The 15,226-nt window shown below is 39.2% G+C and overlaps 3 protein-coding genes and 1 long non-coding RNA gene across 7 annotated transcripts in view; 3 read left to right on the top strand and 1 right to left on the bottom strand.

The window, feature by feature from the left end:
* The window catches only part of IQCB1 (IQ motif containing B1), a 73,794-nt gene extending 69,098 nt beyond the window's left edge, over positions 1–4,696 (bottom strand). Inside the window, exons 1-2 of the mRNA XM_050781844.1 lie at positions 4,580–4,696; positions 4,003–4,093 (exon numbers count right to left, since the gene is read on the bottom strand). The gene's annotated coding sequence lies outside the window, so the exon portion shown is untranslated. The remainder of the gene's footprint in view (positions 1–4,002; positions 4,094–4,579) is intronic.
* A 97-nt stretch (positions 4,697–4,793) lies between these two features.
* Positions 4,794–15,226, top strand: part of EAF2 (ELL associated factor 2) — a 59,884-nt gene continuing 49,451 nt past the window's right edge. For 2 of the 4 annotated variants that reach the window (XM_050781860.1, XM_050781863.1), the window contains exons 1-2: positions 4,794–5,006; positions 14,195–14,289. In XM_050781860.1, the coding sequence (XP_050637817.1) occupies positions 4,898–5,006; positions 14,195–14,289 (204 nt within the window). In that variant the 5' untranslated portion in view covers positions 4,794–4,897. The remainder of the gene's footprint in view (positions 5,007–14,194; positions 14,290–15,226) is intronic. The other 2 variants (XM_050781862.1, XM_050781861.1) reach the window with 2 other exon arrangements.
* Positions 5,016–7,654, top strand: LOC126949229 (uncharacterized). Its single transcript, XR_007723632.1, has 2 exons — positions 5,016–5,870; positions 7,022–7,654. It is a non-coding gene; the product is annotated as an uncharacterized LOC126949229 (long non-coding RNA).
* FAM162A (family with sequence similarity 162 member A) overlaps positions 10,543–15,226 on the top strand; it is a 569,879-nt gene continuing 565,195 nt past the window's right edge. The window contains exon 1 of the mRNA XM_050781865.1: positions 10,543–10,553. The gene's annotated coding sequence lies outside the window, so the exon portion shown is untranslated. The remainder of the gene's footprint in view (positions 10,554–15,226) is intronic.

The raw sequence follows: 15,226 nt of genomic DNA, 5'->3' as shown, positions 1-15,226 counted from the left end.
CAAGATATCCTCACATAATAAAAGTATATTTCCTTATTTATAATAAAGCTAACATGTATCAAGTGTTTAATATAAGCTAAGCACTGTGTTAATATACTATATACTGTCTTATCTAATCCTCACAACAGGGCTATGAAGTAGAGCCTGTGATCATTTGATCATTTCCAAACATACATATATACATATACATATATATGTTTTTGTCCACAGTTCCTAGCTCATAACTCCCATAGCCTTTGTTATAATATTGTTATGTTAGGGTGCTTTAGCCTCAGAAAACAGAATCTATCTCTGACTTTCTCCTCTCCTCCTTTCACCTGCTCCTTCTCTCCAAAGCAGAACTCTAATCATCCCTGCCTTTCTTTGACCTATCTTGTCTAGTTGTAGGTCATAAGACCCCTGTTTCAGAATGGGTCTTGCCCTGTATCCTGGAAGGAGTGCTGCATAGAGAAGCCAAGAAGAATCTGAGCAGCCAGGCCTTGCTGGGTCTCCCACTCAGTCTATTAGTATTAGATCATATCTTTTTTTGTCCAGTCACATTTCCAAAATGATTGTCCCACACTTCAGTCATGCCTATCCAATGAAATCTCCATAAAAGGCTCAAGAGGATGGGGTACAAAGAACTTCTGGATAGCTGAACATATGGAAGTTCCTGGAGGAACCTCCCGGATATCACACCCAGGGAGGACATGGAAACTCTGTGCCCCTTCCCATACTTCACAGTATGCATCTCTGTATTTGTATCCTAATATCTTTTTTTTTTTTTTTTTTTTTTTTTGAGACAGGATCTCACTCCTGTTGCCCAGGCTGGAGGGCAATGGTACAATTATGGCTTACTGCAGCCTTGACTTCTCGGGTTCAGGTGATTCTCCCACCTCAGCCTCAGTCCCAGTAGCTAGGATTATAAGTGCAAGCCATGATGCTCCGCTAATTTTTTGTATTTTTAGTAGAGACAGAGTTTCTCCATGTTGCCCAGGGTCTCTGTAATATCTTTATAATAAACTGGAAAACATGTTTCCCTCAGTTATGTGAGCTCCCTGAGCAAATTAATACACCCCAAGGAGGGGGTGGTAGGATTCCCCATGTATAGCTGGTCAGTCAGAAGCATAGGTAAAACAACCCAGGGCTTGCGACTAGCATCAGAAGTGGGGGCCACTCTTGCGGGACTAAGCCCTAAACCTGAGGGATCTGACCCTATCTCCAAGTAGACAGTGTCAGAACTGAATTAGATGATACCCAGCTTGTGTCTGTTGCAGAATTGATTGCTTGCTTGTTAGTGGGAGAAATCTCCACACATTTGGTCACAGAAGTCTTTTGTGTTGTCATGATGTGAGAGCAAAAACTGTTTTTCCATTCATATATCTCTTATTAGGTACAATATAAATCATTAAAAGACAGGTTTGCTGAAAATACTTTAAAGAAAGCCCAGTGCAACTCCTGGCACATAGTAATCACAAAACTTTCAAAGAGAGTGCATATAGTTATCTCATTCTTTCCAAATGGCTGCATTATGCTACATTTCCTTTTCAAGAATGCAGCAAAATATATCTAAACATCACCTCTACTGGAGGTCACTCAAGCCATATGCTATTACAAGCAACACTGCAATGAATATACACATTATCCTTTATATTTTTGCCAATCTATTGCATGATAATTGGTATGATTGTGTTTTAATTTGTATTTCTTTGATTATTAGGGAGGTCAGCCACATTTCATGTTCACTGGCCATTATTTATGTATTTTCTATTCATATCCTTTGACTATATTTCTATTGGTTTGTCTTACTTTTTTGCAGAAGCTTTTCATACATGGATAGGAATCTTTTCTCTTTTATATTGGTTATAAAATTTTCTTCTTGGTTGTCATTTATTTTTTTAAATTTGACTATGGGGTCTTTACCATAATTTTACAATTTTTTTTTTTTTTTTTTTTTTTTGAGAAAGTCTCACTCTGTTTACCCTGGCTGCAGTGCAGTGGTGCAATCTCAGCTCACTGCATCCTCCACCTTCCGGGTTCAAGTGATTGTCATGCCTCAGCCTCCCGAGTAGCTGGGATTACAGGCATGTGCCATCGTGCCCAGCTAATTTTTGTATTTTTAGTAGAGATGGGGTTTCACCATATTGGCCAGGCTGGTCTTGAACTCCTGACCTCAAGTGGTCTGCCCACTTCGGCCTCCCAAAGTGCTGGGATTACAGGCATGAGCCACAGCGTCCAGCCTTTTTTACAATTTTTTACATACTGAAATATAACAATCTTTTCCTTTATGGCGTCTGTCTTTTGTGTCATGTTTAGAACGGTCCTCTTTAACCCAAGAGGTAAAAAACATTCTCCAAATCTTCATGTTTTTTTGGTTTTGTTTTCCTTACATATCTTCGAAAGTAAGGTATTTTTGTGAATGGTGTCAGTAAGAATCTGAATTTCTAATGTTAAAGTTATTGATGGATTAAAAAATGCACATAACAGTCCTAAACTCATAAGGTAACTAGTTATGAATAGACAACCAAAACAATCTGAAATGTCACATTTTCATGCACTAAGTATACATACACATACGCAGGGTATCTTTCTGGACTCTACTTAGTTTCTAGTAATTTAATCTGTTTGTCTATTCTTAAGCTAGTACAACATAGTTCATTTTAACATATGTTTGGATAAAATTCACCTCAGAAGGTAAGCTTCATGAGGGCAACCTACCTATCCCTTAGAGATGATTAAATGAGTTAATACATGAAAGCAACTGGAACAATTCCTGGCACATAGTAAGAGTTCTCCAAATGGTTATTATTAAAGCCCAGCTCTACCATCATACTACATTTAAGACCATCTTTGGTGGCTGCTTGGTTCACAACTATATTGTGATCTTTGGTTCACAACTATATTCCCAGTGGCTAGACTAGTACCTGGCATGTAGCATGATTTACTAAATACCTGTTGAAAGAATGAGTAAATGCACAAACCTCAGGCATTCTGAGCCTCAATTTCTTGACTTTCTGTTTTTCTTTTGTTACAATACAGAAAGCTCAGATTTATGGTTGGAAGCCTCTCTAAAGTAAAACAGACTCAAAACAGTTTGTGCCCTCCTGGCTACCATAATAAAACATCACTAAATCATTATTGTCATCAACAAACATGTGTAGAGCAGTATGGTAGATGTAGGGGACACAAAGATTCCACACAAGACATACTCTCTGCTATTGTTGCGGTTGGGAAAGAAAAGTATGTATATGTACGTGTGTACACACACACACATATTTAAAAATATACTTAAGAATATCAGATATATGATAAATGCTAAATAGATGACACAGATAAGAATACAGGCCATAAAGTCAGAGGACTGGGCTTCTCTGATCCACTTTTCTTGCTGTAAACAACATAGCAATTCCTACCTCCTAGAATGATTCTATTTAGAAGAGAAGGCAGCCACCAAGACGGTCTTAAAATGTAGCATTAAGTGTAGAGCTGGACCTTAAATAATAACCATTTGGAGACCTCTTGTTATGCTCCAGGAATTGTTCTAATTGCTTTCATGTATTAACTCATTTAATCATTCCAACAACTCTAAGGAACGGGTACTATTATTTTTTCCCCAATTTGAACAATGAGCATACTTAAACTCTGGAGAATGTAATTAGCTGGCACAAAGTCACACTGTTAAGTATAAAGCAGGGGTTCAAACTGGAGCCACCATCTGGCTTAAAGCATTTAACTAAGATATGAAACAGCTTCGGCACACCTTCAAAGGGTAGGATTTACACAGACAGGTTGAAGGAGACATAGTCACCTACCCAAAAATCAATTGACAAATGTGACTAAGGCAGAAAGTGAGGGAGTGCAGTTGGACTGCATAATTCCCCTGAAAAACCACCTGTTATGGAAACCATCCGTAAACTTTCTCTTGAGTGTTTCTCCTATAATTCAACACTTCTCCCATCTTTACATTAAATTCATGAAATTTGACACAAAAGGACAATTATTTATCTATTTTAATGCTACTACCCTGTTGCCAGGCCACTGGGGCCGGCCCAGCCTCTTGATTCTTCTGGAATCACTTCTCCCTCGCCGCGCCTGTTACTGCCTCCATGGATCACTGTGAGGAAAATAAATGAAAAGGAAATTCAGTGCGATCCGGTTGCGGCTGATCCTAAATGTCTGCAGTTCCTGTCTCCTAATCCTCTTTTTCCTCCCCACTACACATCCCCTTCTCCAGTCCTAAGACCACAAGAAACTTCCTCTGATACAAAAAGGTCAGAAAACGATTACTGAGGTAACAGCGTCGCTTCAAGTCCAAGGACCGAGATTCTGGGGCCGCGGGGCCCCTTTGCTCCAGATTCTAGACCCGGCTTTCCCGCTACCAGGCCTTGGACAAGACACTAGGCCCTGTGCCCGGACACTGCACCTCCCCAGGCCTCAGTTTCCACACCAGATCTCTACAGAGTGGGCGTGAGGGCAGGCCAATTCTCCCGTTAAGAGCTCTCACACGCCGGCTGACTTCGTCCAGAAGCCTGGGGTCCTGGCCTCCCGGTAGGCGCCCTGGGGCCCTCTCCCTCCCCAGCCACCACCTCAGATAAGTTACCTCATCCTCGCTTCGCGTTCTTCCACAAAAGAACCCGGCTCCCACGCCGCACCACAGCGCCGCGGCCTTCCCGGGACAGCCTGCGTCGCGACGCGGGAAGGGGCCTGGAGGCGGGACCAGGGGCCTCGGAGTCAAGGGGCGGAGCGCCCTTTGCCAATAAGCCAATCAGAACGTGAGATGCTCCCGGTGGGGCGGTGCGCGTCGGGCGCGGGGTGGAGTCTGTGGTGACTCGGCTGGCGGGATCAAGTGCAGCTGCTTCAGGCTGAGGTGGCAGATAGTGAGCACCGGCGGCGGAGTTAAAGTCAGAGCAGGAGAGTAATGATGAACAGCGCAGCGGGATTCTCAAACCTAGACCGTCGCGAGCGGGTTCTCAAGTTAGGGGAGAGTTTCGAGAAGCAGCCGCGCTGCGCCTTCCACACTGTGCGCTGTGAGTGAGGACCGCCCAGGGATAGAGGGGGAGCCTCCCGGGATGGGGGTGAAGAGGCACAAACTCCTCTGGGTTTTGTTCCCACAGTCCGCCTTACATTGTTGGAGACTACGGGGCGGGGAGTGGGGGAGGCAGCGCGATCCTCTACCCTACTCGGAGTCTTAGGGGGTCGGTGGAAGGAATCGGAGTAGAGCAAATGTGGGTAAACCCTGGACAGAGAGCGTTGAGACCAACAGACAGGAAGGGAAAGTGTGAAAAAAGTCTGTAGAGGTGACTGTGGAGACAGACGTGACAGGTGGATGATGCAAGGGTGGACACGAAGATAATAAGGTGACAAATGGGAAAGGACTAAGGACCGAATGCCGGGGAAGTTGAATGCCTTGAGGCTGGTGGGGCAATATCCTCTCTTTTCTTCACTTTTTCTCACCTCTGGCAGATGAGGGTTATTTGGTGTGTTCTTTGCAAAGGGAGAAATTCTCAACCACCCCAATGATCTATATATCTCTTTAGACCCCAGATTTCACTCAGTTATCAAATACTGATTATCAAAGTATTCGAGGGTGTGTTATTAATTTCTGTATTTGGAAGATGCTTACCTCCCTATGATTTCTATCCTTTGGTTTTCTTTGTGTCCTCTGGAACTAGTTTTAATAAATTATTCTCTTTTATGTTGTTGGAGCAGAAAAAGGAGCTCTTTTGCTTTAACAGTTGGATGATATAGATTCCAGGAAGGAAAATATAGCATACAAGTTTTTATGTGTAAGACATTCGTTTTTTTGCATAACAGCTGTCATAGAATGGTAGAGCGGGAAGGAAACTTCGAGATCACTGAATCATAACCTCTCATTTTTCTGTGGTAAAATTGTAAGTATTTTTTCACTTCCTTTCCTCAGCCTTGCCCTTCCTTAATATTTCATCATTCCGCCTTTCTCAGTCATTCTGCCCTCGGGTTGTTTAGAGACCTTTATGGTTTTTACTCTGAAATGTTCCACAGTTCAATCAAAACAACTAATTAAAACATACATTCTCCCAAAAGTTTATTTAAGTTGTAGACAATTTAGTTACAGTTACTCAGAGTAAAGGTATGAAGAACCACTGGTTTTAATCCTGCAAGAATATATTTACTAAAAGGGTTTTTTAAAGCAAAATTAACATCCAATTGGTAGACTAAATGGGTGAGATATTTGTGAACAGAAAATCTTCAACAGTGTCCCTTGTTTATTCCTCTTTATCATATACTTTCTCATCCAGAGCTCCCCACAATGAGATAGTTAGTGCTGTGCTGGCTCTGCAGTTTCTCTCTCTCTTCAGTCCAATTTTCCAGAAGTGTGATATGCGTCTTTATCTGGTTTCTCCATGCCTTTTTCTCAAATAGTATCTACTCTCTCCTTTTCTCTTCCTTCTCCGGTACACAATAGTCTTAATATTAATTTTTCAAGTTACAAGGGCTTAAGATTATAAAAATTTGCTTAAGAATATATTTCTACATGATTTGGGTATATATTCTCTTATGTAAGGCACAAACCCCAATTTAAATGAATACAAAATTACCTTTGAAAATAATCTTGCAGGTCCTTCAAAGCCTTTCATTTATAAAGGTTCTGAAAATGCCAGTATCTTGAAAGTCAGAGGATCAGATGATCCAGCTACAAGAATGAAAATAAACAAAAATAAGCAAAACAACAATAATAATGACAATAACAAATAAATAAACAAATAAACGTAGATGTTTGAATACACACTTAGTTCTGTGGAAGACAGAACTATTAGAAAGGTTTTCAGTCCTTCTATAATGGCACAGAATCATTTTAGATTTATTTAAATAAAACTGCTCATTATTCTTGAGGACAGGTTCATTTCCAATGTAATCCTCACTCTTAAGAACTCAGAGTGAGGGATGAAAACTGTAGAATAGTATGAAGCTGATGTTCATACACATAAGGTGGACCTAATTTATAACCAGCCCTCAAGCCAATGTCATTGGAGAGAAAGTAATATTCTGCCTTTATTTACAGGAGCAATTCTGCCTGTCTAATATAAGACTTCAGGCAAACCTGGATGTGAATCCTGGCCTCCACCACCTGACTTTGGGAACATTCTCTAAGCTCTCAACCTCAGTTTTCTTATGGCTAAATGATAATAGTAATATTTACATTTCATGTTTTTTGTAAAGATTAAATAAGGTAGCATAAACAACCTGGCACAATATTTGCCACAGGGTAGAGAATAAATAGTAGTCACCATTAATGTTGAAGAGTTACATTCATATGTGTATGAGGGGTGCTAATGAATGTAATTTAGTCAGACTTTGAAACAGCATTTATCTGGGTTCACCAATAAAAACTATCAAAAAGATAGTCTGCCATGTGGTAGGAAGGGCATGGGATGTTCTATCAACGATAAGCTGAATCCTTAGCAACAGGTGTTTACTGGGTAGAAGAGTTTCAACAACAGGACCTACTAGAATCAATTTTGAATTGGGAGTAGTACTAGTTTTACTATTTATATCCAGATAAGGGAATGAATTGTGAAATCCTAAGTTTGTAAATGACACCACTATTTTGTGTCCTTAAATGATGAGCTAATGAGCAGTGTGGGTTTTGGAGTTGGTTGAATTCATTCAAATCCCAGAAAATAAACTGATGATAATAATTGTGGATTCTTATGAAAATATTGACATTATGTGATGCCACAGTCAAAATAATCAGAAAAGCGATAAACATTGGCAGAAAAAATATTAAATACAAAGTAAAAAATGGTTTTCTACTCTTCATGCAATATAATAAGTAATTCCATTGCAAACCTGAAAAAAATTGCATAGATGAAAGAAATCCAGAGAGAATAAATAAATGGTAAAGTTGGTGGTAGGGTTTCTAAACAAAGAAGAACTGAGAAATGAACTATGTAGTCTGGAATCATAGCAACTTAGAAGAGAGTACATTTGACATTTAGAAGCATACAGAAAGCATGAACATGAGATTATTCAACAAATTCTTTAATTCTAGAACTAAACCACTTGAAACTCAGAAGTTATATACTTTTAAAAAAGTGTGTGAAGACAAAAGACAACACTGCTTGATATAACAAGTAATAAAGAGTAAAGAGTAGAATTTATTAATCCTAACAGTAGAATAATTATAAATGTAAAGAGATTCAAAATAGTTTTGGTAGATTTATTTATTATGAATTCATGTTTATCATTAAGTAAAGCTAAAGATATTTTGCATACATTTGTCTCTTGCAGATAATCTCATTTACTATAGGCATTTATGTAGGCTTCAGGGACCTGTGAACCCCTTGGGATTATACAGTATTTGATATGTATATTCATATATGTATTTTTCTGTGGAGAGGATCAATGATTGGTCTACAATTTTCATCAGGTTTTCATAGGGATTTATGACTGACTGTCTCTCATCTCCTAATACTGCTCCCCATATACACACATACAAGTTAAGATCTGTGGATGTAAGACAAATAGGCTATATAATATGAGATAACGTATGTGGCTTGAGTCCCTGACTTCATCATTTATTGACTTCATTACTTTAGAGGAGTTCCCCATTAGTAAAAGGTGGGCAAAATGTGCAACCCAAAATTTTGTTGTGAAGATTAAAATTGATAGTATATTGTAATGAAAAAAACACTTCATAAACACTAAGACAGAGGTTATAGATTAATAGCATATAAGCTGAACTTGACTTTAGAAATGCTTTATTTGCTCCACACCATTGTTGTTTTATCTTGAGTTAGTTGCAAATACCTAACATTCAGGACCTTTTATATAAAAATCTTTTATATAAAAATCTAGATTTTCAGCTTATCTTTAAAAATGATAAACTGGTAACATTGAGCCCATATCTTCTCTTGGCAGCAGTTGGGTGAAGCAGTGTTGTGAGATTGGGCTTACTCATCCTCGATGTCACTATGATTCCCACTGGTCACCTTGACTGCCTGGGTTATCTTGCTGGCCTATCTAAAGCATCATTTAGCTGTAGTTAGATGACAACCATACCTTCCAGTATTTCCCTTTGTGTCACTGTGAGAAAAATATTAGAAGTCAGAGGGCCATAGTTTTATTCTGGGATGTCATTTCTAAGGTTTTAAATATTTATCATAGAAAATTCTTTATTGCCAAATATTAATAATGGATGCTGTCTATGAGAACAGAAGTATACTAGTGAAAAGTACAAAAGGAAAATGGCAGTCTACCCTAAAGAGATTGAGAGTTTTGAAGTAGAGGTGAATCTGACCCACAGAAAATAATTAGAAAACAAGCATTTTACACATAATTTAACACCTTATATATACTTAAAATAAGTTTAGAAGTGATTCAGAGAAGAGTGAACAATATGAACCTGAATGAACTACAAGATTTCTTGTATATCTATTACATTAAAGGCACTGTGCTAGAGCCACTATCTGGAGAAATTAAAGTATGAGTACTGTGCTTTAAAAAATTACAATCTAATAGGATATGTCCACGAAAAAGTAAATAATAGGCCAGGCACCGTGCCTCATGCCTGTAATCCCGGCACTTTGGGAGGCTGAGGAGGGTGGATCATGAAGTCTGGAATTAAAGACCAGCCTGGTCAAGATGGTGAAACCCTGTCTCTACTGAAATTACAAACATTAGCCAGGTGTGGTGGCGGGCGCCTGTAATCCAGCTTCTTGGAAGGCTGAGACAGAGAATTGCTTGAACCCAGGAGGCGGAGATTGCAGTGAGCCGAGATCACGCCACTGCATTCCAGCCTGGGTGACAGAGCGAGACTGCCTCAGGAAAAGAAAAAAAAAATGCAGCGAGACTCCCTCAGGAAAAGTAAAAAAAAAATGCCGGGCGCAGTGACTCACACCTGTAATCCCAGCACTTTGGGAGGCCAAGGCGGGCGGATCACGAGGTCAGGAGTTCCAGACCAGCCTGACCAACATGGAGAAATCCTGTTTCTACTAAAAATATAAAAACTAACGGCCTGTGGTGGCGCGTGCCTGTAGTCCCAGCTACTCAGGAGGCTGAGGCAGGAGAGTCGCTTGAACCAGGGAGGCGGAGATGGTAGTCAGCCGAGATCGCGCTACTGCACTCCAGCCTGGTGACAGAACGAGACGTCGTCTCAAAAAAAAAAAAAAAAAAAAAAAAAAAAAAAAAAAAAAAAAAAGGGTGCGGTGGCTCACGACTGTAATCCCAGCACTTTGGGAGGCCGAGGCGGGCGGATCACGAGGTCAGGAGATCAAGACCATCCTGGCTAACACGGTGAAACCCCGTCTCTACTAAAAATATAAAAATATTAGCTGGGAGTGGTAGCGGGCGCCTGTGGTCCCAGCTACTCAGGAGGCTGAGGCAGGAGAATGGCTGTGGTCCCAGCTACTCAGGAGGCTGAGGCAGGAGAATGGCTGTGGTCCCAGCTACTCGGGAGGCTGAGGCAGGAGAATGGCGTGAAGCTGGGAGCAGAGGTTGCAGTGAGCCGAGATCGCGCCGCTGCACTCCAGCCTGGGAGACAGAGTGAGACTCTGGCTCAAAAAAAAAAAAAAAAAAAAAAAAAAGGGGGGGGGGCGGTAAATAATATCAGGTAGGTAGTTTATGTTAGGTTTTAATTAATGGTTTAGTAAATGCTACGGGAATGGAAAAGAAATTAAGATTCTGGATAGTACAGAAAGAACTGTACCCTGAAATGACTTCAGAGAAGGGGAGACTTTGAAATAGGATTCAAATTCTAAGAGAGCAAAAGGATAGAGAAAAGCAGAAGGGCAGACCATAAGGTATTCCAGTAGTTTAGCTGATTGAAAACTAGCTTGTCCACAGCAAGAATGGAAGGGGATGGCTTTGAAAAATATTAAAGAAGATGTAATAATTAGATGTAAATGATGAAATACATAGAGGAATATTTAGAGTAATATTTAGATTGATGAGCAGAACTTTGAAGAACAGTTAAAATTAGAAAGTTGAGGACGGCCGGGCACGGTGGCTCCCGCCTGTAATCCCAGCAGTTTGGGAGGCCAAGGCAGGCAGATCACCTGAGGTCGGGAGTTCAATTCCAGCCTGACCAATTTGGTGAAACCCCATCTCTACTAAAAATATAAAAATTAGCCGGGCTGTGGTGGCGCGGGCTTGTAATCTCAGCTACTCAGGAAGCTGAGGCAGGAGAATCACTTGAACCCAGGAGGCGTACATTGCAGTGAGCGGAAATCGTGCCACTGCACCCGGCCTAGGCGACAGAGGGAGACCCTGTCTCAAAAAAAAAAAAGAAAGAAAGAAAGAGAGAGAGAAGAGAAGAGAAGAGAAGAGAAGAGAAGAGAAGAGAAGAGAAGAGAAAAGAAAGTTGAGGACCAGCCAGGCGCAGTGGCTCATGCCTGTAGTCCCAGCACTTTGGAGGCTGAAAAGGGTGGAACATTTGAGGCCAGGAATTCAAGACCAGCCTGACCAGCATGGTGAAACCCCGTGTTTACTAAAAATATAAAAAATTAGGCCGGTCACGGTGACTCATGCCTGTAATCCCAGCACTTTGAGAGGTCGAGGCGGGCGGATCACGAGGTCAGGAGTTCGAGACCAGCTGGACCAACATGGTGAAACCGTCTCTACTAAAAATACAAAAATTAGCCGGGTGTGGTGGCGCGCGACCGTAATCCCAGCTACTCAGGAGGCTGAGGCAGAAGAATCGCTTGAACCTGGGAGGCGGAGGTTGCAGTGAGCTGAGATCGCACCACTGCACTCCAGTCTAGGAGACAGAGAGACTCCGTCTCAGAAAAAAAAAAAAAAAAATTATCCGGAGGTGGTGGTGCGTGTCTGTAATCCCAGCTACTCAGGAAATTGAGGCAGGAGGACCGCTTGAACCTGGGAGACAGAGGTGCAGTGAGCCGAGATCTAGCCACTGCACTCCAGCATGCAGGACAGAATGAGCCTCTGTCTCAAAAAAACAATAATAAATAAAGTTGGGGATCAACAAAGTCCACTAGTATGGGCACCCACATAGGCCATGATGATAACTTATTTATAAATAGTGAAAGCTTTTATGAGGCAGTTACTTCATTTCTACTGTATATATCCATATAAAATGACTTTGGTTATTATTTCAGATTCACAAATGGTATTTGCTAGCCCAAACTAAACTTTTTTTCTCTCTTTGCTGACATTTATATATCTTGGCCAGCCTTTCATCTTTTTATTCTAACTGGGTTTTGTAGTTCTTTTTTCTAGCTTTAGAAAACAGTTGCATCATCTTGGGCAAGGAACTTAATTTTTTCCACTCTCACTTCCCTTATCTGTAAGATAGGGGTATTCACTACTCTTCAGTATTGGTGTGAAGTTTCAAAGTAAACATCATCAGGAAAAACTTTTAAAATTGATCAGCATGTAATAGCTGTTATTATTGTTGTTTTGGTTCATATCTGTGTTCATACTCTCAGATTTTCTGGCTTCTCTTCTACTTTATCCCTATGATACTTTCTCAAGTTCAGTTCTAATTTTTTTCTCCTCAATAGCACTGTCCTTTCAACAACTGACATTATTTAACACTTATTTCCCTGAGTCCAAACCCTCTTTCAAGCATCTAAAACTTAACACTTTAATTATACCTTTCACTTTTCTCACCTTGCCACTACTAACAAACTCCTCAATTTATTTTCAGTCTGATCTTTATCCTTTGATTCTTCAGTTATACATTCTAGGGATACATTGTAAATCAAAACACTTTCACAGTTCATAATGCTTATGCTATTTTTATATCTGTATCTTAAAATCTAGGAATAAGCATCAAGAATTTAAGAGACAGTTATTGCATCTATTCAGTTTTGAATTAAAGCGCCATGAAGAATAAACTATATTATAAAAATACTTTCTGTAAATTGTTTATATTCATTTGCATTTATGTTTATTTAGGGAATAGAGGATGAATTTCATTTCTTTCAGAGTTGTTATGAGAAGTAAATATGAAGTGTTAAGCATGGTACCTGGCATGTAGTAAGTGTTCCATAAATGTCAGCTATTTTAATTGTCATTGTGAAGCAGGGCCAGCCTTGTTTATTGACAGAGCAATAATTTGATGATTATTGGAAAATTCTCCTTTCCCAAGGTTTGCTAATTATAATTCCCTACATTCCACTTATAAATATCCATTACTTTGGATTTAGACTTTTTGCCTTTGGGGCCTTTTTGTTAATATAAGATGAATCTTTAGGAATGATGGGTAATAACTGGGAGGGGCCTCTGTGGAGCTGGTAATGTTCTATTTCTTGATTTGGTTGGTGGTTACATGTGTCACTTTGTAAAAGTCAAAGGTTAATTTTTGTTCTCTTTTGCATTATACTATATTTTAATAAGGAGTTAATATAATATACCACAGGGAACTATGTATCAGAATTATTAGTTGTTGATGTATATTGGTATGAGTTAGTTTTAAATGGCTTTCATTGCTTAGAGGTTTTTAAGCTTGTTTAACATGTGAAATATCTTAGTACCCTGAATTTCCTCCTACATGATAGATTTTAATGGCATCATTTGAACTATGATTTAACTCAAAATTAAATTTTACTTTAAGATCTTATAAAGTGACAGATTTGGTTAAATTAGACATCATTTAGTGGTGTACATATTCATGAAAAAACTGTTAAACTAGAAACATTACTTTTTCTTAAGTTTATTCATTAATATGTACTGTATTTGCTATGTATTCATTCATTTTGTTCTGCTAGAATGACAGACAAGTAGCAGTAGGCATCAAAGGTGCTTTAAAAAAAATTTATGGGCCAATATTCATGAACTAAGTCAACAGCCATTAAAAATAACATAAAAAAGAAAAATTTATGGGAAAAAAGGACTGAAAATTGAAAACATTCTACCTATATCAGTTTTTTAGCAAGTTGTGAAAACACTGACATTATTTACCTTTTAGCAGTAGAACACGTTAGTCAGATTCATCTTGGTCTAAACAGGATTCTATGGAAGCATGAGTGTGAGTAATTCTGTTTTAGAGTTTAGCTATTTCTTTTCCTCAGAATTATGCATACAGAAATAAACAAATAAAATACAAAACAAAATACTTTTTTGTATTTTGTTTGTTCATTTGCAATATGAAGACTTTAAACCATTTTAATTACAAAGCTCTTAAAAATGATTTATCATTCTGAAACATGCTCATAATTTTTATATCCAAATATCATTACATTTTATAAGAATTGGTATTTGTATCTATTTTTAGATGACTTCAAACCTGCTTCTATTGACACTTCTTGTGAAGGATACCTTGAGGTCGGTGAAGGTGAACAGGTGACCATAACTCTGCCAAATATAGAAGTGAGTATTTCTATATATTTAAAGTGATCACTTTTGTGGGATGCTCAGTAAATTTAAATGAAAACTATTGCAGAATTTGTGTAGTGATAATTGGTTAAAGTAATAAGCAGAGAAAAGCAAAAACCATATTGTAAACTACTTTAGGCAGAAAAATCTTAAAATACTTTAGTCCATTTAATAGTTCCAAGAACTATCATAGCAAATGATTTGAAAAAAAACTGGAGTCTAAACAAATATTTATTAAATGCCTACTATAAGCCAGATTTTAAACACTGACCTTAGGATAGTAGCATATCCCTTGCCTTCTAGTCCTAATCTTTTATAGCAGACAGACACAGAAACATCTAGTGTTATAAGTTAGAGCATATACAAAATTCTATGTAACCACATAAGTAGAAGCAAATACTCTACCTGGTGGAATCTTAAAAAGCCTCATAAAGCAAGCAATATTTCAGCTGAGCCTTTAAAGGACAAGTAAGATTTTATTGGGTAGATAAGGAGTAAAATAAGCAAACAGAACAGTATATGAAAGGCTCTGATACTGAAAGAACAAAGAGTTTGTGGAATAAGTGACTTTACACAGTAAATCATAGTATAATGAAAAATGACGGCCAGGCGTGGTGGCTCACGCTTGTAATCTCAGCACTTTGGGAGGCTGAGGCGGGAAGATCACGAGGTCAACAGATCGAGACCATCCTGTCCAACATGGTGAAACCCCGTCTGTACTAAAAATACAAAAATTAGCCGGGTGTGGTGGCGCGCACCTGTAGTCTCAGCTACTCGGGAGCCTGAGGCAGGAGAATTGCTTGAATCCGGGAGGCAGAGGTTGCAGTGAGCCGAGATCACAACACTGCACTCCAGCCTGCCAATTGGCGAGAATCCGTCTCACACACATACACACACACACACACACACACACACACACAGAAAAGAAAAG

Source organism: Macaca thibetana, chromosome 2 (genome assembly GCF_024542745.1).
Source record: "Macaca thibetana thibetana isolate TM-01 chromosome 2, ASM2454274v1, whole genome shotgun sequence".
Lineage (NCBI taxonomy): Eukaryota > Metazoa > Chordata > Mammalia > Primates > Cercopithecidae > Macaca > Macaca thibetana.
The sequence above is the reverse complement of the archived record's forward strand: the minus strand, read 5'-3'. Positions and strand labels throughout refer to the sequence as shown.